Below are 27293 nucleotides of genomic sequence, written 5' to 3' on the forward strand. Positions count from 1 at the left end.
AAGATAGTTCATCTGTGTAGTTTTTAATGGGAGCAAATTAAGCATAGTGGGCAGAGCCAAGCACAAGCTACCAAGATCCTATTGGCGCGTTCTAGCATTAATTTGCATATTTCCATTAGGAAACTTTGGCAAAGGGTCACATCTACAAAACGTAGTGCACTCTGTTTGTAACCGATTCTAGTTTTGGGAACAGATAACTGTATTGAGATCGGGCTTTTCTTCTATGAGAAATATTAGCAGAATGTCGGCCCAGTTCCATCTCGCTCCATACTCTCCCACTGGGCTTCCTCTCCTCACCATATTTGGTGGGTAGTGGAAATTCTAACCGGATGCTTCAGATTTATACATCTGGCAACTTGTTCCACCTGTGGCTGTGCCGTTTTTCCACATTGACTAAGCGACACCTAATGGCAAATAGCAGAACACCAGAAGCAGGGTGTTCAACAATAATCACCGAAGCGGGGTATGAGCCAATCTTTCCCCATTGAAACAGTCTATGACTTGGGTGTCTGGAGTCTGACAATTTGTAGGGCCTTCCTCTGACACCGCCTGGTATAGAGGTCCTGGATGGTAGGGATCTCGGCCCCAGTGATGTACTGGGCCGTACGCACCCACTACCCTCTGCAGTGCCTTGCGGTCGGATGCCGAGCAGTTGCCATACCAAGCGGTGATGCAGCCAGTCAAGATGCTCTCAATGATGCAACTTTTTGAGGAACTGAGGGGCCCATGCCAAATCTTTTCAGCCTCCTGAGGGGGAAGAGGCATTGTTGTGCCCAGTTCACTACTATTTGGTGTGTTTGGACCATGATAGGTCCTTAGTGATGTCGACACCAATCAACCCTGTATGCAACTGTTGTTTTCCTTATTTTTTCCCCCACATTAATACATTCTGCCAGATCATACCAGAGATGTACGGTATATATACACATACATACTGTACATGTTCAGTGTCCATGAATTGACATTTGCCACTGTTGAATCCAGATGGAAACAGTTCAACAAAAACACTTATTTTACCCTACATGTCCACCTGACCTGCCCAGTAGGAACCAGACCAGGAGCTTGAGGACCCTGTCATCCAGCCCCACCACAACAACATCCTTCACCTCATACAGACAAATACTGTCTGTCCCCCAGCACAAGTTCTTCCTGGGGTTAACAGCATCCGTCTCCATGGACAGGGCCAGGGTGTTGAGCTGGTAACAGAAGAAGGAGAAGTACTGGCCATCAGTGATCCCAGCCTGGGACACAAAGGGCCTGGTCACATCCTCATCCTCGTGGCTCCAGAAACCTGGTTATGTTTTGTTCAAGATTACAAATGTGCTTTAACAACAAATGGTGGTATTCACAACTAAAATGCATCAAGAATACATTTATTCAAGAGCAGTCAGAGAAAACAGCTGAATGGTAAAATGAATGAAAAGTTACTAATGCTCAGGATGGTAAGGAGAATAACACCTTATTTTCAAGTAATGACTCTACACACCTTGACTGGCAATGCCATTAGCTCTCAGGTAGACCGCGATCTGGTCAGTCAGGTTCCGTTTGGCCATTTTGTCCCTGCGGTACCTATCAGGGACCAGGTGGAACTGGGTGTGGCCATAACACCCTGGGTCAGGAACCTTGGCTCCTGGGAAAGCAAAGAGAGAAAAATATCCATGTTAAAATAGACACCTACACAGAATACATTGATACCACCACCACTAGTGGAAACAATGTGTGGTTAGTTGATGCGCCACCTATGAGAATGACAAAGTAAATGGCTAAAGAGGAAACAGACCGGTTCCAGGCTAGCGCAAACATATTGATCAATATTACTAGATTAACAACCAAAACCTTGTGACACTCATTTTACATCCAGAGCCAACTCCATTATTACCTGTGAAGATGTTGTTCTCATACTGTCTCCTGAACATGGGAAGCAGGTCTGGGGCACACTTTATCTCTAGGTCATCAGCAGAAATCGCTGCCTCAAGGGAGACAAACTGGAAGAGATGGTCCATGGAGATCAATTTGCAAACGACTCGCACTCTAATGTAGGTCTAATTCCATCCCCAAAAACCAGTTTGGCCAAAACCCAGCTTGACGAATTGACGTCAATGTTTGACATATGATAATAGCTAGCTCTCTAAAACTCTAGGCGGCATTCTGCCTTCTCCCTACAGTTTTCAGCCATTAGCTTTGCCCACAACTGGCTCATGTGAACTACAATCCCCATGCTGTATTTTAACGTTTAGAAACATCAATAACATTGCTTGCGATACGGCTTTCGAAACATATGGCCCTTATCTTTCATCAGCGAGAAAGAATCCTTCAAATAAAAAAGATACACTTACTGTAGCAGTTTTGCACTGATCCATACAGCTATGGGTGCCTTCATCCAACAAAACTACACTTCAGCTACACTTCCCGAGTTACGCTTACACACAGGTGTTCGGAACAAACTAGATAGCTAATTAGCACAGGTGGTCGCCTCTTGTCTTCCGTCTGTTTTCCGTAAACAAGTGCTGTAACATGGAGATATGGCCGTGTGGGAACACTATCAAGGTGTGTATCAATTTAACCTTTTCGTTTATTTCTCGTAGATATTAAAAATAAGGTCCTTATGCTTCCAAAACCACACCACAAGCGATGCGTTAATGTACAGTTTGAGCGTAGGGGCTCTTAACAAAACTCCCCCGTACAGAAGACGCCTTTGTCCAATTACTCTTATGTGTAATGTAATGGAACTGAGAGTAATGATCATGGGCTAGATAATAACTTGATAATCACTGAGTTTTGCATCACTGTTGCTGTGTATGTAGTACCTGTGGAAGTTGTTGAGGTATCCTTATCTGACTGTGTGGTTTATCGTCAATCTGGAATCTGATTGGCTTGCCGCGGCCACCCTGATGTCCCCTTGGAAAGGTCCTCTGTCCTCTCATCCAGTAGAAGTTTACCTGAGGGTCAAGATCTAAACAACAGAGTGATGTTAGATGAGACAGTCTCTGCTATGCAAAAGACTGACTATGACTCAACTTCCTCTTAAATATAATTGAGCTAGTGCCAGTGATGACTTTTTAATGCTTACATATCATGCCTTGGACTGAGGGTGGGTTTGGGGGTGATTATGAATAAATTAACGAATAAATGGTTTACCTAAACTTGACAGCTGCAGTACAGGGTTGTGTTTGGCCATAGTGTGCGTGAGTCCAGACCCCAGGTTTCTCAGAAAAGGTGCCACATAATATGTTTTTGTTCCCTTTGCAAGAACGGTTGACGTTTATTCATGTACCAGTTCTCTTGTAAATTGAATTGCTGACATTGGAACAGATGTCAGCAAATACATTTGTCAATGGTGGATGATGCATTCTGAGTGGCAGGCGCCGAATCCTTGGTCTCTTCCACGATGAGCTTATCAGGTAGTTCTTTGTATCAACGATCCGGTCGCTTCTAAACACAAGTCAATTTTTATGAATTAATTACTGTAAAGGCAACTGTATAAGCGCCGCCATGTTTGTTGCTAATGCGAGTTCTTCTTCTGTGCAACCTCCTCAAACGCGGAATATCGCCACCACGTGGAGGGGTGAAATACTATTCGAGTGTCTGGGCCACTGGTGTCTGTATGCTATAAATGGAATGGTTATTCTAATCGAAAATGTTATGTTTACAACATTTTACACCAATCATGGAAGGCACGATTTTTAAAATGTTACAGTTTTGAAACAACGTTTTGATTCTTGAATACAACTTCATCCTCAAGTGCAGTGCAGACATCATATCCGTTTGAATAGCTATTCTCCAAACTGAATTTGCACAGCGTGCACTAATATAATTTTCGCGGGTACAATGCTTCAGGACAAGTGTTTGCCATTCGCGCACTGCATGCCGAGCTGAGGTAGCTATTCTGAGAATAAATCTAATTGTTTTAATCTTAGTAGTCGGCATTTTTTTACTGACGTAGAGCGCAATGATCATGGGAAAATGTGTCCTCACCAAGAGGTTGGGGTTGTTAGAATGGTTCATGGACGTTTTCCACTGCCACTGCAGTGTTTGCAATATCATGCCTTCTTGGCGTCCGCGTGCTTCCCAGCCGAAACAGTTCGGAAGAGTTCGTGCGTATATTATGACAACGTTTTGGACTTCGGTAAGGGTTTTTTAGGCTGTTCGGTCACACACATTTTTTTCTCAAGGTCAGTCGAAGTTCGGGAGCCGAAGTCTACGACGCTTCGTCCGTGATTGGTCAACTGTAGGGAGTCTTTGTTGTCATTCAACGAAAGACGACTCGTTTTCATGCAATTGTTTTCATTGAGTAATACTGCACCAAACATCTTAGTTATATGTAAAAATTGCGCGTCTAAGAGCTCCTCGGCAAAAACGTCAAAATTAATGACATTTGTTGAGTTATCTTAGATTCATTCTGACTATTTTGAGGAATACTGGCTACGGGCATCCCAAAATGGACAAAGTCTAATTGCTGACAAAAAAAGCAACATTTGGAGAAAAAAAATAGTATGTGAATGAAGGTAATGCTTAAGCGAATGAACTATAAAGGGAAATACACTTTATTGTTTTGTTATTTCATTAAATGTTGTTTTTAGAAAAGGGGTGTTTTTTTAAAGTACGGTCCTCCCCCATGGGGTAACTGGCCCCCGGGTTGTGTCAGTTACCCCGGTAGAAGATCATGGCATAGGGTTTCACACAAGTGTGTTAAAATCCATTTAATCAGTTTGATTTAGAAATTATTTAGTAAGTAATACTTAAAAGCTAAGTCTAGTTGTCTTATTTTAATTATTTAATTAAATATGGGGGGAAATGGTGTTGCACATGTCACCATTAATATCAGCACTGAGGAGATTTGATGTAAAGTCCCTCTTTTTAACTCACCTGCACATGAATTATTTGTTATTTCTTTGTTGTTCCTTTTCCATACAATCCATTATGTACAATTGCACTAAATATTATTTGAATAATGCTAGATTTTAAATCCCAGCAGTTTTTAAAATGACATTCAGGAGCAAAATGTTTTCAATAGTTCTTTGTTATTCATACAAAAATAAATATTAATTGGACTCTAATATTGGAATGGAATATAACTAATAACATTGGAATATAACATTTTAATAAGAATAAGAATTCTAATTTGTACATAGGTCACACATAAAGCTATCCCCAGTAAAATTGTAGCACAACTCATGAGCCCACCTCCTGCACTGCTCACACCTAATCCAGTCCCCACCTGTGACTGAAAACGGGGAGAGATGCAAATTGAAAAGCTCTCTCTTAAAAACGTAGCTAGCTATCTAGCTACAGTGCATTCGGAAAGTATTCAGATCCCTTGACTTTTTTTTAAATTTTGTTACGTTACAGCCTTATTCTAAAATTGATTACTTATTTTTTTCTTCTTCAATCTACACACAATACCCCATAATGACAAAGCAAAAACAGTCTAATTCAGACCCTTTGCTATGAGACTCGAAATTGAGCTCAGGTGCATCCTGTTTCAATTGATCATCCTTGAGATGTTTCTACAACTTTATTGGAGTCCACCTGTGGTCAATTCAATTGATTGAACATGATTTGGAAAGGCACACACCTGTCTATATAAGGTCCCACAGTTGACAGTGCATGTTAGAGCAAAAACTAAGCCATGAGGTCGAAGGAGTTGTCCGTAGAGCTCCAAGACAGGATTGTGTCGAGGCACAGATCTGGGGAAGGGTACCAAAACATTTCTGCAGCATTGAAGGTCCCCAAGAAGAGTGGCCTCCATCATTCTTAAATGGAAAAACTTTGGAACCACCAACACTCTTCCTATTGCTGGCCGCCCGGCCAAACTGAGCAATCGCGGGAGAAGGACCTTGGTCAGGGAGGTGACCAAGAACCCGATGGTCACTCTGACAGAGCTCCAGAGTTCCTCTATGGAGATGGGAGAACCTTCCAGAAGGACAACCATCTCTGCAGATCCCACCAATCAAGCCTTAATGGTAGAGTGGCCAGACGGAAGCCACTCCTCAGTAAAATGCACGACTGCCCTCTTGGAGTTTGCTAAAACGCACCTAAAGACTCTCAGACCATGAGAAACAAGATTCTCTGGTCTGATTAAACCAAGAGTGAACTCTTTGGCCTGAATGCCAAGCGTCACGTATGGAGGAAACATGGCACCATCCCTACGGTGAAGCATGGTGGTAGCAGCATCATGCTGTGGGGATGTTTTTCAGTGGCAGGGACTGGGAGACTAATCAGGATCGAGGGAAAGATGAAAGTAGCAAAGTACAGAGAGATCCTTGATGAAAACCTGCTCCAGAGTGCTCAGGACCTCAGACTGGGGTGAAGGTTGACCTTCCAACAGGACAATGACCCTAAGCACACAGCCAAGACAACGCTGGAGTGGCTTCGGGACAAGTCTCTGAATGTCCTTGAGTGGCCCATCCAGAGGCCGGACATGAACCCGATCGAACATCTCTGGAGAGACCTGAAAATAGCTGTGCAGCGACGCTCCCCATCCAACCTGACAGAGCTTCAGAGGATCTGCAGAGAAGAATGGGAGAAACTCCCCAAATACAGGTGTGCCAAGCTTGTAGTGTCTTACCCAAGAAGAATCAAGGCTGTGATCGCTGCCAAAGTTGCTTCAACAAAGTACTGAGTAAAGGGTCTGAATACTTATGTAAATGTTATATTTCAGTTTATTTTTAATACATTTGCAAACATTTCTAAAAACCTGTTTTTGCTTTGTCAATATGGGTATTGTGTGTAGATTGATGAGGGAAAAAAACGATTTAATCAATTGTAGAATAAGGCTGTAATGTAACAAAATGTGGAAAAAGTCAAGGGGTCTGAATACATTCCGAATACACTGTATATGACATAACATGTTGTGTAAAATAGCTAAAAGGCTGTAAAGTAACATTAACTGTAACGCTATCAGTCACTAGTGGAAACATTTACAACTACAATTAAGTTACGTTACCTTTTCAATGTATTTTACCTCAGACGATCTGGTAGTAAGGTTGCTAGCTAGCACTCCAAGCAGCTTATGCTAACTAGCTAGCTGGCTAGCATTTACTGCTAGTGAAGTTGCTAGCTAGCAAGTTAGCATAAACTAGCGTTAACTGGGCTAGTCATTGTGTAAATGACAGGTAGAAACACATTCATAACCATAAAGGGGTAACTAGCCCCCAGGGGCCAGTTACCCCCTAGTAGGGGAGGGGCGAGTTGCCCCCACACTCATCCAACATATTACTACTTTAATCAAAGATTATCTACATTTTTCTCTCTAAACAAGTGGATTATTTATCTTAAGGCGTTCCTACTTGTATATTTAAAATGTAATTATAGATCAAACTTCATTGGAATATATCTACAACATTTTCAACATTTCTACACATTAGATCAACTTACCTCAATTGTTTTGTTGAAATATTTCCAAAAGTTGTGATGACACAGAATACATTTTTTGTTGAGCAAGAGCAACGGCACTCTTTTCTCGTTTTTTTTAAGGGAGTATCCAAGCACATTAGTTCGGTTCGCCAGCCCAAATGAAGCATGCTGACGCTTTAAGGATCAATACAGAAACTAATGTAACATTTTTGCAAGCTGCTAATTTGTCAACCACTGTATTCTTGTTTGTAATGTAATGTGAATAAATGATGGTTAATAAGTGTTAAGCAGTAACGGGCAGTCACTACCATCATTGGGCGGCAGGTAGCTTAGTGGGTACAGTGAGGGGAAAACGTATTTGATCCCCTGCTGATTTTGTAAGTTTGCCCACTGACAAAGAAATGATCAGTCTATAATTTTAATGGTAGGTTTATTTGAACAGTGAGAGACAGAATAACAACAAAAAAATCCAGAAAAACGCATGTCAAAAATGTTATATATTGATTTGCATTTTAATGAGGGAAATAAGTATTTGACCCCCTCTCAATCAGAAAGATTTCTGGCTCCCAGGTGTCTTTTATACAGGTAACGAGCTGAGATTAGGAGCACACTCTTAAAGGGAGTGCTCATAATCTCAATTTGTTACCTGTATAGAAGACACCTGTCCACAGAAGCAATCAATCAATCAGATTCCAAACTCTCCACCATGGCCAAGACCAAAGAGCTCTCCAAGGATGTCAGGGACAAGGTTGTAGACCTACACAAGGCTGGAATGGGCTACAAGACCATCGCCAAGCAGCTTGGTGAGAAGGTGACAACAGTTGGTGCGATTATTCGTAAATGGAAGAAACACAAAATACAGTGGGGAAAAAAAGTATTTAGTCATCCACCAATTGTGCAAGTTCTCCCACTTAAAATGATGAGAGAGGCCTGTGACAGACAAATTGAGGAAAAAAAATCCAGAAAATCACATTGTAGGACTTTTAATGAATTTATTTGCAAATTATGGTGGAAAATAAGTATTTGGTCACCTACAAACAAGCAAGATTTCTGGCTCTCACAGACCTGTAACTTCTTCTTTAAGAGGCTCCTCTGTCCTCCACTCGTTACCTGTATTAATGGCACCTGTTTGAACTTATTATCAGTATAAAAGACACCTGTCCACAACCTCAAACAGTCACACTCCAAACTCCACTATGGCCAAGACCAAAGAGCTGTCAAAGGACACCAGAAACAAAATTTTAGACCTGCACTAGGCTGGGAAGACTGAATCTGCAATAGGTAAGCAGCTTGGTTTGAATAAATCAACTGTGGGAGCAATTATTAGGAAGTGGAAGACATACAAGACCACTGATAATCTCCCTCGATCTGGGGCTCCACGCAAGATCTCACCCCGTGGGGTCAAAATGATCACAAGAACGGTGAGCAAAAATCCCAGAACCACACGGGGGGACCTAGTGAATGACCTGCAGAGAGCTGGGACCAAAGTAACAAAGCCTACCATCAGTAACACACTACGCCGCCAGGGACTCAAATCCTGCAGTGCCAGACGTGTCCAGGCCCGTCTGAAGTTTGCTAGAGTGCATTTGGATGATCCAGAAGAGGATTGGGAGAATGTCATATGGTCAGATGAAACCAAAATATAACTTTTTGGTAAAAACTCAACTTGTCGTGTTTGGAGGACAAAGAATGCTGAGTTGCATCCAAAGAACACCATACCTACTGTGAAGCATGGGGGTGGAAACATCATGCTTTGGGGCTGTTTTTCTGCAAAGGGACCAGGACGACTGATCTGTGTAAAGGAAAGAATGAATGGGGCCATGTATCGTGAGATTTTGAGTGAAAACCTCCTTCCATCAGCAAGAGCATTTAAGAGGAAACGTGGCTGGGTCTTTCAGCATGACAATGATCCCCAACACACCGCCCGGGCAACGAAGGAGTGGCTTCGTAAGAAGCATTTCAAGGTCCTGGAGTGGCCTAGCCAGTCTCCAGATCTCAACCCCATAGAAAATCTTTGGAGGGAGTTGAAAGTCTGTGTTGCCCAGCGACAGCCCCAAAACATCACTGCTCTAGAGGATATCTGCATGGAGGAATGGGCCAAAATACCAGCAACAGTGTGTGAAAACCTTGTGAAGACTTACAGAAAACGTTTGACCTGTGTCATTGCCAACAAAGGGTATATAACAAAGTATTGAGAAACTTTAGTTATTGACCAAATACTTATTTTCCACCATAATTTGCAAATAAATTCATAAAAAATCCTACAATGTGATTTTCTGGATTTTTTTTCTCATTTTGTCTGTCATAGTTGACGTGTACCTATGATGAAAATTACAGGCCTCTCTCATCTTTTTAAGTGGGAGAACTTGCACAATTGGTGGCTGACTAAATACTTTTTCCCCCCACTGTAACTGTCAATCTCCCTTGGCCTGGGGCTCCATGCAAGATCTCACCTCGTGGAGTTGCAATGATCATGAGAATGGTGAGGAATCAGTCCAGTACTACACGGGAGGATCTTGTCAATGATCTCAAGGCAGCTGGGTCCATAGTCACCAAGAAAACAATTGGTAACACACTAGGCCGTGAAGGACTGAAATCTTGCAGCGCCCGCAAGGTCCCCCTGCTCAAGAAAGCACATATACATGCCCGTCTGAAGTATGCCAATGAACATCTGAATGATTCAGAGGAGAACTGGGTGAAAGTGTTGTGGTCAGATGAGACCAAAATGGAGCTCTTTGGCATCAACTCAACTCGCCGTGTTTGGAGGAGGAGGAATGCTGCCTATGACCCCAAGAACACCATCCCCACCGTCAAACATGGAGGTGGAAACATTATGCTTTGGGGGTGTTTTTCTGCTAAGGGGACAGGACAACTTCACCGCATCAAAGGGATGATGGACGGGGCCATGTATCGTCAAATATTGGGTGAGAACCACCTTCCCTCAGCCAGGGCATTGAAAATGGGTCGTGGATGGGTATTCCAGCATGACAATGACCCAAAACACACAGCCAAGGCAACAAAGGAGTGGCTCAAGAAGAAGCACATTAAGGTCCTGGAGTGGCCTAGCCAGTCTCCAGACCTTAATCCTATAGAAAATCTGTGGAGGGAGCTGAAGGTTTGAGTTGCCAAACGTCAGCCTCGAAACCTTAATGACTTGGAGGAGATCTGCAAAGAGGAGTGGGACATAATCCCTCCTGAGATGTGTGCAAAACTGGTGGCCAACTACAAAAAACATCTGACCTCTGTGATTGCCAACAAGGGTTTTGCCACCAAGTACAAATACTTTTTTCCCTCATTAAAATACAAATCAATTTATAACATTTTTGACATGCGTTTTTCAGAATTTTGTTGTTGTTATTCTGTCTCTCACTGTTCAAATAAACCTACCATAAAAATTATAGACTGATCATTTCTTTGTCTGTGGGCAAACGTACAAAATCAGCAGGGGATCAAATACTTTTTTCCCTCACTGTAAGAGCGTTGTGTCAGTAACTGAAAGGTCGCTGGTTCTAATCCATGAGCCGACTAGGTGAAAAATCTGTCGATGTGTCCTTAAGCAAGGCACTTAACCCTAATGGCTCCTGTAAGTCGCTCTGGATAAGAGCGTCTACTAAATGACGTAAATGTAAATCTTTGGACTTTTATTAATTGCTTTATTCTGTGTTGTTACAGTATTGTTGTTACAGTTGGTCCAACTCAAGGAGTCATAAAAAAATGCACAACCCTCCCCATCATAACAAATATTTTCACATAACCCTCCCCTTGTACTGAAAAAAAAACAATTGCACACCATCCCCTAGAATTAACTAAAAATACTGTTTTTACGACCAGAAACGACAATAACTGTACGACCCTGTGTTTATAAACGCGGATATCGACTTTGCCACTTCAGCATACTTTTGTGGCACAGTCGATGCCACACAGGGCTACGGGCCAGAAGGTTGAGTGTTCACCAGCCATCACTGACTAGCTCACTCTCCCTGCCTGTTTCATTAGGCCTACACTACGATCAGAGCCGGCTGCAGACAATGATCAGCTAGGGGGAAATCAGATTTTCAAAATTTTAATGCCGTATTTATAATTAAATAAAATATATTGAACAAAAATATAAACACAAAAATGTCTAAGATTTTACTGAGTTATAGATCATATAAGGAAATCAGTCAATTGAAATACATTAATTAGGCCCTAATCTATGGATTTCACATGACTTGGAATACAGATATGCGTCTGTTGGTCACAGATACAGTTGAAGTCGGAAGTTTACATACACCTTAGCCAAATACATTTAAACTCAGTTTTTCACAATTCCTGACATTTAATCCTAGTAAAAATTCCCTGTCTTAGGTCAGTTAAGATCACCACTTTATTTTAAGAATGTGAAATGTCTCCTTGCTCGCACACGCGTTTTTAGTACTGCCTTCACATTTTCTATAGGATTGAGGTCAGGGCTTTGTGATGGCCACTCCAATACCTTGAATTTGTTGTCCTTAAGCCATTTTGCTACAACTTTGGAAGTATGCTTGGGGTCATTGTCCATTTGGAAGACCCATTTGCGACCAAGCAAATTTAACTTCCTGACTGATGTCTTGAGATGTTGCTTCAATATATCCACATAATTTTCCTTCCTCATGGTGCCATCTATTTTGTGAAGTGCACCAGTCCCTCCTGCAGCAAAGCACCCCCACAGCATGATGCTGCCACCCCCGTGCTTCACGGTTGTGATTTGGCTGCGTATAGGCTACTTACAGTAGGCCCATAAAACAGATAAGGACTTATCCTTAGTGTATGGGTCGCTCAGGTAGGTGTATAGGGTTGGGGACCATTCCATCATGATAGGACAATAAATAAACTATATTTATAATTTATTTTAAAATGTATATCCCATATCGGCACAAAATTGAAAGCTCTCTCACATCCCCTGCTCACAAACACACATGGGCTCTGGGATTTGCAACCATTATCCTTTTTCACTCACTTAACTCCACACTTTTCCAAACACAAAAACACACACCCCACATTCCATCACAATACATCCGCACATACCCACATACTGTGCCTTCTATGTCCTCTGTTTGTTGTGTTTTATCTCCACTATGTTGATTTGAGTACTTTAGTTTCCTTATATTTGAAGTTGTATTATTTTGCTAATGATCCTTTCTTCTAATGCTGTCTTATCAAATTATGAAATATTATAATGGAAAGTCTAATACTAATCATTTTACAACATTCCCTATCTAGAATGGTATAGTGTAGTTTATTTCTTTAACAATTGTTATTATTTTATTGCTTTTCTATATATGGTTTTATTACAATCCCTACCATGGCTAGTATTGGGTGTTCCATTATTTGAATCCTCTATGGGAACTTTGTAATATTTAGAAAGGCAATGGAGTAGACTTTGTGTCTCTGAACATTTGGTTATCAATATACAGTTTATCGACTACTAGAGCTACACGTTTCCCTTTTAATCTATTCTCCTTGAAGACTGGGTACAGAACTTTGCGCCGTTCTGCAATTTCTTTTGTGAACTGATCATTCATGCCAGCAAGTCCTTTACCAAGGCTTTTATCCATTATTTTATCTTTAAAGAAAGACATTTGGCAGCGACTGGGCGCTCAGATCTCTGTCCCGAAATGGTGTACATGTTCGAGTTGGATTTTGTCGACAGCTTCGCGTGGGATCTGAAGCGCTGTAAGGAGGAACTCCCTCACTACACCCTCAGGAACTTCTCCTTCTTTCTCTTGGATACCAGTAATGACCAGATTTTCTCTCATAGATCTAGTCTGTATGTCAAGTAAGGCTTCTCTCAGAAATATATTATCCTTTTTATGTTCATTAACGTGCATTTAATTCTGATTGACTGTCCCTTTTAGCTTGTTCTTTTCTTTCTCTATTGTCGCAGCTTTTTCGTCATTCATCTCGAGGCTCGCCTTCAACTCCTTTATATCTTTATTGACTAATTCAAGTATGCCCAGTTTGTCATTTATTGATTTTAACAGATCGGTTTCCACCCTTACTCTGTCAGTTGAGGAGTCACGTTTTCTTTTGGATGTCCTTGTTTACTCTCGTCATGTTTGGGTGTTGCTTGTTTTCGTAATATTTGTCGACACATTTCTCTAGCCTTATGATTTGTTTTGTGTTGTTATCCAGATTGAAGGTTATTACCCACCAGTATGTGAAATGCTAATATTTAGTCTAATTTACAGATATTGAATATTACGTTTTTATCTTGAGGTGATCTACACTGTGTTCAGTCAGCCATCTTTGATTGATATGTTGATTGATGTAATTGTACAGTTGTCCTTTATGTAATTTTTTTTAAATAAACAAAGTTCTGTGAACGATTTAAACAATAATATTTTTTATGTTCTTTTTTTCTCTCAAATTAAAGCAAATGTTTTCGAGATGTCACAAGCAGGACCCAATTTCATAGACAATTTCTCAAAAGTTTGGCCTATATACTGTTGTTGCTATTTTGATATTGTAGCCTTGTTAATATTTCTGTCATATCTCCAGAGACTTGCTGCGGCAATGATAACTGAGGGCAGGTGTGGTGTGACTGGTGGTATGACTAAATGACCTTGGTGCCCAGAATATCTGGAGCGCATGGTTGAACTCTCACCTGCATTTACTAAAACACCATGTCCAGCTTCAGACTATTGCAGTTCTCAACTCACACAATCCAACACCCCTCAAGACATAACATAAGAATGATACTTTGACCTAAAATGCAGAATTTAACCACCAGAGATTAAATACAGGTCAATAACAATATAGTTTACATTGATTTGTTACACTTATTTCAATGCAGAGGTGTTTCAAATTACAACAAGTTGTTGTTACACAATGTTTGTTCCACAGATTAAAGATCTGTGTATTGTGGGTCAAAGTCTCCTCTTTCCTCATAAACTGTCAGAAGTTATCTTGCTTTATCAATTAATGTTATATCCCCACGATTTAGAACTGATAAGGGCTGACACAATAACGTGCTTTAGTCCAGTCAAAATGACCAGTGTCTTGACCTAAAGTGATGGTTTTACTTCATATTCTTAGAATCAGATATATATTTCTAATGAAATGTGTCTTAAAACTGTTTAACATTAACTTAAATAGGCACAGCAATGTCAACACTGGCTTAATTTAGATCCCTAGGCTCTAATGTAGTATGCTACCCCCCACACAGCTCCTTGTCAGTTTCCAGCACCTACTGCTGCAGAAGGTAACCTTTGTTCAAGTCTACTGGTGGATCGTTAACTAGCAATTTGACCCTCAGGTATGGGGGAAATTACGTAAGAGAGCAGAAAGACCTGAGTTGGACAGTACTGTCCCCCATACAGCTTATCAGCTGCTGTCCTGGGTGACAGTCCCACGTTGTGCACATCACGTCGAGGTCCATTCAGGTTTTCCCTGCGCTCTCTCCTGCCAAGTTGATGTCCTATAGCACCTGCCTCTGTCTGTCCCTGTCTGAACAAAGTCTCTGAACAAGGTAGGATATTTGCTCTGTCTTTATTCAATAGAATGGTATTATAATTGTCTGCTGAATATTACTACTCTGGAATGAATTCATCAATTTCTTGATGTGTGCTTGGATTCTTTCACGATAGGCTATTTTTTTCATGTGCCAGACCACCACGTCAATCTACAAATCACAGACAGCTCTTGCAACATGTTCCTACAGTCCTTGCTCACCTGTCAGAGTGGTGAACGGGGGTCAATTGTCTGTCTCTGTCTGTCTGTCAGTCTGTCTGTGTCCGTCTGTCTTGGAATACATTTGTCCATCTGTCTTGGTTTGTGAAATACATTTGAAACAGTTGGACAGTTCTTGCATTATTAACCTCTGAATATTTAGGATTATTTGTACAGCATCTACAGCAAAGCATTGACTGATACTGGGAGGTGTTAAGTTGCCTATAATTGCATGTAATTGTCTAACCATTAAAACCAAGAGTAACTGTTATTTTGACCTTTAGATTGCTTTCTGGTACTGATACAGTAGCTTTCACAGTATATATCCAATGTAATGTTTGAATTTCAGTGGCAAAGGCATGTTCAGAGTGAAAAAATTTGACCAGTAGCCTATAATAGCTGCATGCGTTGGTTGCCTAAGCTATATATAGATAGATACATGTGTTCAAAGCAAACAAACAAACATGACCTAGCCTAGATCTCAGGACATGCATGCAAAAAAACATGGTCAAACTAAACTCAACCAAGCAGGTTCCTCGTGTTTTATTGTTTTGCCAACAGGCTCAGGCTTATTCTTTATTATCTCCTGCTATGATGTGTCTTGTTAAAGCCTGCTTGGACAACTCATTACTTGATGGGTTGAGCCTTACTCATGTAGGAACATAGATAGAGTATTGTATTTTTTTGTGTCAACCTGCTTCCTGTTTAGAGGTAATATGTTAAAGGCCCAGTGCAGTCCAAAACTAGATTGTATATATATTTCCACACTATGAGGTTGGAATAATACAGTGAAATTATGAAATTGATGATATGCCCTTTTAGTGTATGAGTTGTTTGAAAAGACCGCCTGAAATTTCAGCCTGTTTTGGTGGGATAGAGTTTTGACCTGCCTGCTCTGGTGACATCACCAGGCAGTAAACAGACCAATAAGAAATAGTTCCAATCCTCTCTGCTAATAACAGCTAGTTTTTAGTTTTCCCCTCCCACTTAGACCACTCCCAGACAGTCCTAGCAAAATTCTTGCTTGAGAAATTGTTCTAGCTAAGAAGCTATTTTAGTTTATTTTTTTACAATTTTTAATTTAAAACAATCCCAGTAAGGTACTTAATTGTTACCCAGAAATGATTTGATATTGAGATAAAAACATCTGCATTGGTCCATTAAGAGAGCATAGAGATTCTATCCAATTTATGTATTACAGTTCATCGTTTTTTTGCAGAAATGTCAGTAAGCACTAATGTTTGCATCATTCTGTGCAAAAGTTCAGTGTTTACTTTGCCACATAACTTAGGCAATTGTTTTGCAATTATGATGAACTTTGCCCTAGAGACATTTTGACCGTAGTTATCTGATCTATCTGGTCGGATCTTCTGTTCTTTTCTTGTTGAAGTGGTGAAACAAAACAATGTCCTCATGAACCAGATTAACATTTTCTATCACTGTTATGAGCTATGTCTCAATATTTTAACTGCTCGTTTGGAATTTGAACTGCAGTCAAGTGACACCATCCACCTTTCTCTCTCCATACATGTTTGGCAGCTTCTTGGCAAAATTGTATACTCAAGGCATGTCATCATTATGATTGTCATAGCTAAACTACAGCAGAGCCGTGTGAAAATTGTCTTCAATTTCAAGATACAAACACTAGATGGCATAATTTCACTGACATTTTTCATCATAGGCTGATTGACTTCATGTCAGAGATAATGATGAGGTATGATGGTCAAGTAACCCAACATGTTACTTTATGTGCACTTCACTACATGCTTTGGGCCTATGTTGTATTTGAGACATGTAATAACCAACATATTTACTATGTGTGTCTATGGAGATAACAACTGTACAGAACCTTGACTGAGATCTGCCTTTGAAGTAGGACAAAAAAGGTTTTTCAGCATAAATACGTGCTCTTTCTCAGTGTCACTTTCTTAGTTAAAAGTCAACCGTCTTGGTGTAACCTACTATATTTAAGTGAAAGATTGGAAAAAGCTCTGCAAATGGTTACAAGTTTTTGGCACAAACCCTTTAATTTCGCCATTCGTTATCAATCGAGCTAAGCAGCTATTGACACAACCCCTGACGCTGTCATGTTGCAATACCCACTCATATAAGGATCCAGGAGGGTGCACTTTTTCTCTTGAATTAGTAGAATATCAGGAGCCTTTGCACAAACTATTTAGAGATTTTATTCATTTGATATTTATAGCTCGTTGATCATGATCAAGTGGTTTCTGCACATCTAATGTAGATATTTGACGTATTTTATTTAAGCATTTACAAGATGTCTGAACAAGAGGATTCCATTGTTACCAATGGGGTTCCTGTTGTAGAGAAGAGTTCTGAGAGGTATGTGGACTTATAGTAACCTTATATGCTGAAGTACCAGTTTATTATTGCTGAATATTCACCAAATAATGGTACAGTGTTTTATGACTGAGTGTTTATTTAAGCATCTTTTATTTTCATATGCTTCATTCTAGTTGTGTGAGTGACATTCCTCTTGGCGAAACCGAACAGTTACCACCAGTCGCCAAACTCCAACAGAACAGAAACCACTCGAGTCCCCTCATCAATGGTGGAGTAGTGGACCATCCACAGCCAAACTCTGAGTCAGAGTCAGATGGAGAGTGCAAAGACAGCCAGGAGACAGCTGCTGTAGAACCTGCAGTGATAACCCCATCAAGCATACCTGAAGTACCAGCCAAACCACCCAGATCACCTGGACTAGAGGGACCTCAATGGGATCCTCTCTCAGGTAATAGCAGTTTATGGTGATCATAGGTAGGGCTAAGAGTTTTTTTATGTAGGAGATGGACTCAATTTAACTGAAGCAGATCAGATGTTTTATCGCATGTAAGACGAACATGATTATGTTTTGTAGTTCATAATTCAGCAGTTATAAAGAAACTTGTGGAACAGTTTGACAGAAATGTGCCTAAAAGCATAATCAGTTCAGGGTTACAGTTATTCTGGTCTTCGAGGAAATGTGTTATTTAATCTATGAGGAAGAACATTTTTAACCTGTCCCCCTTGTTTTTGACCTTTTCTATTTAATCAGAGCCAGTTTCACCACTCAAACCTAATTGGTGGGTAGGCAGTGACATTCCATAGCTTCAACATGATACAGGCAGCTCAGTTCTAGTTAAGAGGGTTCAAATGGTTATACTTCACACTGAGACAGCGAATGAGGGTGTGGTAGAGATAGTCCAGTCTGATTCTCAGACATAGCCACACCCCCCTGACTTCTGTTTTATTTAACCCTTATTTTACCAGGTAAGTTGACTGAGAACACATTCTCATTCTGTACCTACCTGCGGTCCACTGCGTTCTTGTGGGAACAGGGAAAGGGAATACTAGTCTGAGATTACTCCATAAACTACCACTGATGGCAGGCAACTGCTGCCCCTGCTGTCCCCGTACTACAGGTGCCTCGGTGCCCCTGAAGCTGTCGGATGTGTCTCTGGCCCCAGCGGAGCAGCTCTGGTGCACCTCCAGGGACCAGGCGGTCAAGCTGAGGATGACCGAGACAGGGCCTGGCTCCGAGGCCCCCATGACCGTCCACCAGATGTTCCTGGAGACGGTGGAGAGCTATGGAGACCTGCCTGCACTGGCATCTAAGAAAGACGGGCAGTGGGTCACCCTGACCTGGAGGGAGTATTACCAGCAGTGCCGAGTGGCGGCCAAGAGCTTCCTCAAGGTCTGTTTATTGATGTAGTTGTTGTGTCAGTGTCTGTGCTCTTTAGTTGCTCTCTGTTCTATGCTTAAGTGGAATTTAATCGAAAATGATCTCTCAAAGTTTTTCCGTTGCTCTATCTACAGAATGTTATGATGTACTTTTTGTACCAGGATGTGTTCTGCATTTTTTAGTTGCTCTATATAGACACGTAGGAGTATTTTTCAACTTTGCCAGTGAATTCTAATTAACTATAATGCAGATCTGTTAACATCACTGAAAATCATCTTCAAATAGGCTATGGCAGGGTTCCCCAACTGGCGGCCCACGAGCCGAATTTGGCCCGTGGGTGGTTTTATTTGGCCCCCAAAATTTTCTGAGCAAAATAAAATTATATATAGATTATTATTATTATTACTACCTTTTTTCATTGTTGGAAATAAGACTGAAAAAACTCCAGGAAATTAGCGCCAAGTGATTTTAACTTAAGAAATCTGTTCCCAAGTACTCCCACGGATAATAGAGAGATGCATGATCATATTCAAATGTAAGTAAGGTTTGAAATGATTATGTTTTAGTCAAAGATATCTGTTTTGGATTCTTGCAGTCAATTTGTGGTCTACAAATGATTTGTAATTATACATTTTTTACATTTGACATTTTAGTCATTTAGCAGACGCTCTTATCCAGAGCGACGTACAGTAGTGAGTGCATACATTTTCATACTTTTCATTATAAACTGGGTGGTTCGAGCCCTGAATGCTGATTGGCTGACAGCCGTGGTATATCAGACCGTATACCATGGGTATGACAAAACATTTATTTTCAGTGCTCTAATTATGTTGGTAACCAGTTTATAATAGCAATAAGGCACCTCAGGGTTTGTTGTACACTACTGGTCAAAAGTTTTAGAACACCTACTCATTCAAGGGTTTTTCTTTATTTTTTTACTATTTTCTACATTGTAGAATAATAGTGAAGACATCAAAACTATGAAATAACACATATGCAATCATGTAGTAACCAGAAGTGTTAAACAAATCAAAATATATTTTATATTTGAGATTCTTCAAATAGCCACCCTTTGCCTTGATGAGAGCTTTGCACACTCTTGACATTCTCTCAACCAGCTTCATGAGGTTGTCACCTGGAATTCATTTCAATTAACAGGTGTTCCTTCTTAAAAGTTAATTTGTGGAATTTCTTTCCTTCTTAATGCGTTTGAGCCAATTAGTTGTGTTGTGACAAGGTAGGGTGGGTATACAGAAGAGGGCTATATTACCAAGAAGGAGAGTGATGGAATGCTGCATCAGATGACCTGGCCTCCACAATTCCCCGACCACAACAAAATTGAGATGGTTTGGGATGAGTCGGACCGCAGAGTGAAGGAAAAGCAGCCAACAAGTGCTCAGCATATGTGGGAACTCCTTCAAGACTGTTGGAAAATCATTCTAGGTGAAGCTGGTTGAGTGTCACGATCGTTACAGGAAGAGACGGACCAAGGCGCAGCGTGATAAGCGTACATTTTATTTTGTACACAACATACGAACAAAACAACAAAACGATACGTGAAGTCCTGAGGTTACACAACACAAACCTTTACGGAACAAGATCCCACAAACTAACTGGTGCCAACAGGCTGCCTAAGTATGGTCCCCAATCAGAGACAACGAGCTACAGCTGTCTCTGATTGGGAACCACCCTGGCCAACATAGATCAACACGATCTAGAACAAAAACATAGAAAACTAAACATAGAAAAATCCACACCCTGGCTCAACATTTAAGAGTCCCCAGAGCCAGGGCGTGACATTGAGAGAATGCCAAGAGTGTGAAAAGCTGTCATCGAGGCAAAGGGTGGCTATTTGAAGAACCTCAAATATAAAATATATTTTGATTTGTTTAATACTTTTTTGGTTACTATGGGATTCCATGTGTTATTTTATAGTTTTGATGTCTTCACTATTATTCTACAATGTAGAAAATAGTAAAAAATAAAGAAAAACCCTTGTATGAGTAGGTGTGAAGTGATGAAGTGGAATAGTTTACAAAGCATCATGTAGGTCAACAGTAAATGAGGCAGTGTGCCACATTCTTATTGATTATAAATGTTTCTTTCGGACTCTTTCTCTTCCTCCCTCTACTGTAGTTGGGACTGGAGCGTTACCATGGTGTCGGTATTCTGGGCTTTAACTCTCCAGAGTGGTTCATCTCAGACATTGGCTGTATCCTGGCTGGGTAATAATAACAAACTTTTAACATGATTAAGAATACTTTATTGGTCAATTGTCCAACCGAAATGTGACATCCGCTTTTAACCCAACCCCTCTGAAAGACACACACATGTTTTTGGAGAGGTCAAGGGCACAACGGCAGGCCAATGTTTTTCCCCATCAGACCCGGGATTCGAACTTGCAACCCTCCGGTTACTGGCTCGCCTCTCTAACCGCTAGGCTACCTGCCGCCCCTATTATTATACATCTAGCATGCACTATCTTACCATGCACTACCCTGCACTATTGTTCATACTGTAAATGCTGTAAGACTTGGACAACCAGCTGTTTCCTCATAGAAAGTATTCATCCCACACAGCAATCACAGTCTAAACCACCTCAATAAGAAAGTTGTCTGATCTGATGTGTGTTGTGTGCCAGGGGCTTTGCTGCCGGCATCTACACCACCAACTCCCCCGAGGCATGTCTGTATGTAGCAGACAACTGTGAGGCCAACGTCCTTGTGGTGGAGAACCACAAACAGCTCCTCAAAATCCTCCAGGTGAGACCCCATAACACATACTGAACTATACTGTTGCCCTGGTTGTGTCTGCCAATAAAATAAAATAGAAATGTCTACAACTCTGGTGATTTAATTAGACGCAGAAAAAATAAGTTTCGATCTGAGTTGGATCTTCATCAGGTCATACACCACTGTGAAATACACCTACTTAAATAACCTCTAGAGGTATGTACATCTGGTCAATTGACTATATCCAGTCAATTGAATACATATGACACATTAACATCAAAATAAATATTACACAGTAGACATAAAGAAAAACATTAATACATTTTGGTTTGTTTATCCATGTCAAGTAATATAGGTGTGCAATAGATTTTAAAAACGGGTGAGACAAATGCGTATACAATAATATATAGAGAAAACTGAAAAATGCCAATAGCCATAGAACCTATGCACAGAATTATGCAAACATCCATGCAGAATTATGAAAAAAAGAATTTAAAAAAAGTATGAATCCAATACTGCGCTCTGTTTTATTTGTAAGTCGATCAAGTGAATATGTTTCTTGTTTTTGTGCCAAAATGATTAATTCTAAAATTCCTACTTTGTCCATACCTTTCAGATTAAGGACCAGCTTCCACACTTGAAAGCTATCGTTCAGTACAAGGATGAACTGCAACAGAAGCTGCCAAACTTGTACACTGTAAGTTTGCATCGAAATAATATCTATAAGCAAGATCAAGTTTAGCCAGCTGAAAAAAAACATTATTTATTTGCATAATAGATAGCAATGTTTTTTAAAAATATTATTATTATTATTTTATTTTTTTTGGGGGGGGGAATATATAGCAATGTTAGTAGCACACAGTATTTCCTATAATTTTTCATGTCCTACACTGTAACTGTGAGACTGTTAATCCATTCACATTACTGAGAAAACTGAGCCAAGTCGAGCTGAACTGGGCTGGCTTTGTTACACATCCACCATAGTTGTTGGAAAGGATAATGTGAAAAGAAAATATCCAAGCCAGCACAGTACGATTCGGATTGGATCTATAATGTGAACCAGGCGTTACTGATTCAACCTCTGTCCTCCTACAGTGGGCTGAGTTTATGAAGCTGGGTGAAGAGGTGTCTGATGAACAGCTGAATGCTGTGGTGGACAGTCAGAGGGCTAACCAGTGTTGTACGCTCATCTACACCTCTGGAACCACAGGCAAACCCAAAGGGGTCATGCTGAGTCATGACAATGTGAGTAATGACAATGACATGACAATAAAAATAGGCTATTGAGGAAAAAGCTCTATATTGACATGTACATTTACTGTACTGCAGTATCCAGCTGGCTCCCCCTTCATCCTCACAGGATGTGGTGGCTCCTTCAGACACATTACAGTAGTACTATATGGTGGAGATAGCTCTGGGGCCACTGGGCACCGGATACAGTATGTGAAAGAGTCACAATTTTGTCCATGTATTGTTCACGGCAAGGACAAACAAAAACGTAGCTTATAGTTTTTCCTCTAAGTGGTGACCGACTCTCTCCTCAGATCACCTGGACTTCAAATGCGGCGGGCACCATGCCAGATCTGAAACATGGTGAGGAGGTGGTGGTGAGCTACCTGCCCCTGAGCCATGTAGCTGCCCAGGTCAACGACATGTGGATCGCCATGAGATTCGCAGGGGCGACGTATTTCGCAGAACCAGACGCCCTGAAGGTCAGAATCCCTAACTATTATACTACAGATAATGATGCTGTGCATTACTTTCCTTTCAAAATGCTATTTACAATGAGAACAATTGATTGAGGTGTAGTGGTTTGGTTTTCACTTGGTTGGGAAGGGTGGGACTGGAGTAACGTGATGTAACTTGATGATTTCATAGGGCTCTTTGGGGAATACACTGAAAGAGGTGCGCCCCACCAGTTTCCTGGGAGTTCCCCGTGTGTGGGAGAAGATGCAGGAGAAGATGAAAGCCATTGGTGCCAAGTCCTCTGGTATGAGGAAAAGAGTGGCAGACTGGGCTAAATCCATCGGATTGCAAGCCAGCTACAGTGCCATGAATGGGTAAGGATTTATCTCAGGTTCTTGTTGTTCAATCAAACCCACACTTCAGAAATAATGCAGATTTTCAGTACATCAAATTTCACCCATAGACATGATCTTATCAACAACAATAAAATAAAAACATGTATCCTCACTCACGCCCAAATAGCATTTTTTGTATTCTAAACTAGATTCAATTCCAGCCAAGTTTGGCGACTAGTAAGTATTTTTTAACCTCCCGCTTTGGGCTGGATGTGTCAATGTGTTTTTTTCATTCATGCATAATCTGTGAGCAGAATTACTGTCTTACCTCAATTAGCCAGGAAACCCCTAGTTTGTTTACTAGAAGCTGTGCGGCACCATTTCCCCTACATTTTCCACCACATGGGCCAGCCCCCTAGCAATTAGAGTTCCAGCCAATCAGCCCCTCACCATTTGAGTGACAGCTAGCAAGATGCACACACAGCAGAGCGAGAGACAGTGGTGCACATATCTGCACATGTGTGATGTAGTACCTAATTTTCAGGGACCGCCTTTGGCTCGTGAATGCCACTTTCAGAACTACTGGCTTAAAAGTATACAAAAGTAACAGAGAATCTCGTTAATCTTTTACACCATGTGTGTTATTCCTCCTTGTTTGTTGTGGATTCCAGTGAGAACCTGTTGCCCTGGGGCTTCATGCTGGCAAACAACCTGGTGTTTAAGAAGGTTCGCTGGGCCATGGGCCTGGACCGCTGCAGGAACTGCTTAACAGGAGCAGCACCCATCACTAAGGAGACCCTGGAGTACTTCATGAGCCTTAGCCTCCCCTTGTATGAGCTTTATGGGATGAGTGAAAGCACCGGCCCTCACACCATCTCCTGGGAGAATAACTTCAAGATCATGAGGTCAGCAACTAGAAAACTAGGATGTCCACTGCCATTTTTAATGACTGTTTACATTCATTAATTTGTAGTTGACAAAACTATCATTGTAATAGCAAAACATGAATTAATACCGATAAGCCATCAGATATAAAAGTGACATTTAATACCCACTTGCTTTGCGGTCTCACTGTATAAAGAATTGACAGAAAATATCATGATGTTGTCCTCAGCTGTGGAAAGGTGGTGATTGGCTGCCAGACAAAGTTAGACAAGCCAGACGAGGATGGGAATGGTGAGATCTGTTTCTGGGGGCGTCATGTGTTCATGGGCTACCTGAACGAGCCAGAAAAGACTGAGGAGGCCCTGGACCAGGAGGGCTGGCTGCACTCTGGAGACCTGGGCAAGCACGACAAGGACAACTTCCTGTTCATCACAGGGAGGATAAAGGGTATAGTACTTATTTATAGTTTATTTTCTAGATGTACAGTATATAGCCACTACACAACATGGCTGCCAGTGTTGGGTGTCGATGGGAGTAAGATGCAGTTTCTCCTAGACACTGATCTAAGGTCAATTTTGTGTACCTTCCCCTGATCCTAAGTCTGTGCCTAAGGGTAACTTCTACCTTGAGCCTGGATATTCAAGATAATCATAGTTGAACATCATGTGGAATCTTGATCTAAATATCTAGCTAAGTATGACATATCTTGTCCTGTAGAGCTGATCATAACAGCAGGAGGGGAGAATATTCCACCTGTGCCCATTGAGGATGCAGTGAAAGCAGAGACCGCCATCATCAGCAACGCCATGTTGCTCGGAGACAAGCTGAAATTCCTCTCCATGATGCTCACGCTCAAAGTAAGGCCTCAAACGTTAGATGTGGACTGTATTGCCAACTCCAATGTTCATTGGCATGCTTTAGAATTCTTGCTTTAGAATTATTAAGCAATTAGAATATAATTATACAGCACAAACAGATCTGGATCCAGGCTCTGTTCAGAAAGACTCCTGGATCACTCCTAACCTTTGACCCCACTCTCCCTCCGTAGTGTGTAGTCGACGACAATGGCGATCCGACGGACGAGCTGACTCCAGAGGCCTTGGCGTTCTGCCAGCAGCGTGGCGTCGTGGCAACCAAGGCCTCTGAGATTATAGCCAGTAAGGAGCCAGCTATTTACAAGGCCATTCAGGAGGGCATAGAGCGCGTGAACGCTAAGGCCCCCTCCAACGCCCAGAGGGTCCAGAAGTGGTTTATTTTGGACAGAGATTTCTCCATATCCGGGGGAGAACTGGGTGAGTCAATCAGTGTGAAAAATATATTTATATTAAATTAAAGCTAGTTTGCTAAACTAAAGCTAGTCTTGTGACGTTACTGTATGTCATTTTCAATAGATAATTAGCTTTTTCATAATTTGACAAAGAACTCTGAGAGCGAAGTAAATGTTTTGCCAGTAATGTTCATCACGTATAGTATCTGACAAGGCAGTCTTGTGACTGTTTCATACTAAACAACATTCCTCTGGATACCATTGCATGATATCATCTTTCTTCCATGCTGTTGAGTATGTCAAATGTGATTGGAGCACAAGAAAAAGAGGACACTCATTTTGAGAGCACGTTAAGTCTGATTGAATATCATTTCCTTCTTCTATATTCTCTCCAGGACCTACCATGAAACTAAAGAGGGGGGTTGTTGTCAAAATGTTCCAGGAGAAAATCAACGCTATTTATGGAATGCCACAAGAATAACAGAGGGACTCAAAAAGGACTGGAGAACATTGGACTGTTGTAGTTATTGGCCTATTAAGTGCATCTGCACCATATCAATATTTAAGCTGTTTTTATGTACATAAGATTACACAGCAATGATATTAGCACTTTTTTGTAAATATACCGTATAATCATCATCGCCAAATCTAGTGTCCACGACTGTGCAAGCAGTTTGTGCTTCTGGTAAGCTACTCTGCAAAAAGGAACTGTAATTGCAACCATAGCGAAAATGTCAAAGTCGTATCACTGTCATAGGCTTTTTAGTTTATTATTTGTAAAATATATGAACATGTTTGCAAAAAAACACTTATGTTCTCTCAACATGTTCCGGGAGAATCTAAAGACATACCAAGGGCAATCATTTAGCAATGCTATATTGTACACATCATTTTAAGTAAAGGACAATGATATCGAAACAAATGATTTTATCATTGTTATGTTTGTCAAGTGATTTCATAAAAATACTACTTTGAATCACAATAACATGGGTGATACACTAATACATTTGTTTGAATTTTAGCCAATGCTTTTCCGTGTACATTAAGAAATATTAAAATGTAAATGTGTATGTGTTAAATGAACATGATCAATAAAATCAGAAAGGATTTAAAGCCATCAAGCTGTTCTGGACAATAAAAGTAACTTTGGTAGTATCTTACATGCACCTTACTTGCTGCTGTCCAAGTTAGTGTCTGTTGTTTCACTGGAACAGCAATTACGAATCTCCTCATCAGAGAACAGTGCCAGTGATGTGACAGCTATGACTTGATAGAAACCATTTGTGAAGAGGCTTTATACTCCGGAAATATAATTACCATCGGAGGTTCTGCTGCGCTAGCTACATACAGTGCATTCGGAAAGTATTCAGACCCCTTGACTTTTTCCAAAAAAAATTACGTTACAGCCTTATTCTAAAATGGAATAAATTGTTGTTTTTCTCTCTCATCAATCTACACACAATACCCCATAATGACAAAACAAAAACAGGTTTTTATTAATTTTTGCAAAATTATAAAAAAGTTAACACTGAAATATCACATTTCCATAATTATTCAGACCCTTTACTCAGTACTTTGTTGAAGCACCGTTGGCAGAGTATTCAGGACCCTTCCCCTTTTCCACATTTTGTTACGTTACAGCCTTATTCTAAAATGGA

At 40.8% G+C, this 27293-nt stretch overlaps 2 protein-coding genes across 3 annotated transcripts; one reads left to right on the forward strand and one right to left on the reverse strand.

Annotated features, from left to right (window-relative positions):
• Window positions 1–626: 626 nt before the first annotated feature.
• LOC121551144 (39S ribosomal protein S30, mitochondrial-like) lies at window positions 627–3499 on the reverse strand. The gene is made up of 5 exons (XM_041863697.2): window positions 3139–3499; window positions 2808–2953; window positions 1880–1985; window positions 1487–1630; window positions 627–1291 (listed from the first exon to the last, which is right to left on the reverse strand). Exons 1-5 carry the CDS (start codon window positions 3176–3178, stop codon window positions 1014–1016), a joined length of 714 nt encoding a protein of 237 aa, XP_041719631.2. The 5' UTR covers window positions 3179–3499; the 3' UTR covers window positions 627–1013.
• An 11059-nt stretch (window positions 3500–14558) lies between these two features.
• LOC121550190 (long-chain-fatty-acid--CoA ligase ACSBG2-like) lies at window positions 14559–26752 on the forward strand. Of its 2 annotated transcripts, XM_041862320.1 has the most exons (15): window positions 14559–14845; window positions 17317–17391; window positions 17526–17800; window positions 18471–18742; window positions 20867–20955; window positions 21372–21492; window positions 22079–22159; window positions 22558–22707; window positions 23007–23174; window positions 23341–23522; window positions 24155–24388; window positions 24598–24815; window positions 25086–25225; window positions 25417–25660; window positions 26031–26752. In XM_041862320.1, the coding sequence occupies exons 2-15, from the start codon at window positions 17327–17329 to the stop codon at window positions 26114–26116; spliced, it is 2325 nt and encodes a 774-aa protein (XP_041718254.1). In that variant the 5' UTR covers window positions 14559–14845; window positions 17317–17326; the 3' UTR covers window positions 26117–26752. The 2 variants fall into 2 exon arrangements, with proteins under 2 accessions (XP_041718254.1, XP_041718253.1); XM_041862319.2 differs by lacking the exon at window positions 14559–14845 and having other exon boundaries at window positions 17174–17391.
• The last annotated feature ends 541 nt before the right edge of the window (window positions 26753–27293 follow it).

This window comes from Coregonus clupeaformis, chromosome 18, assembly GCF_020615455.1.
Source record: "Coregonus clupeaformis isolate EN_2021a chromosome 18, ASM2061545v1, whole genome shotgun sequence".
Classification (NCBI taxonomy): Eukaryota; Metazoa; Chordata; class Actinopteri; order Salmoniformes; family Salmonidae; genus Coregonus; species Coregonus clupeaformis.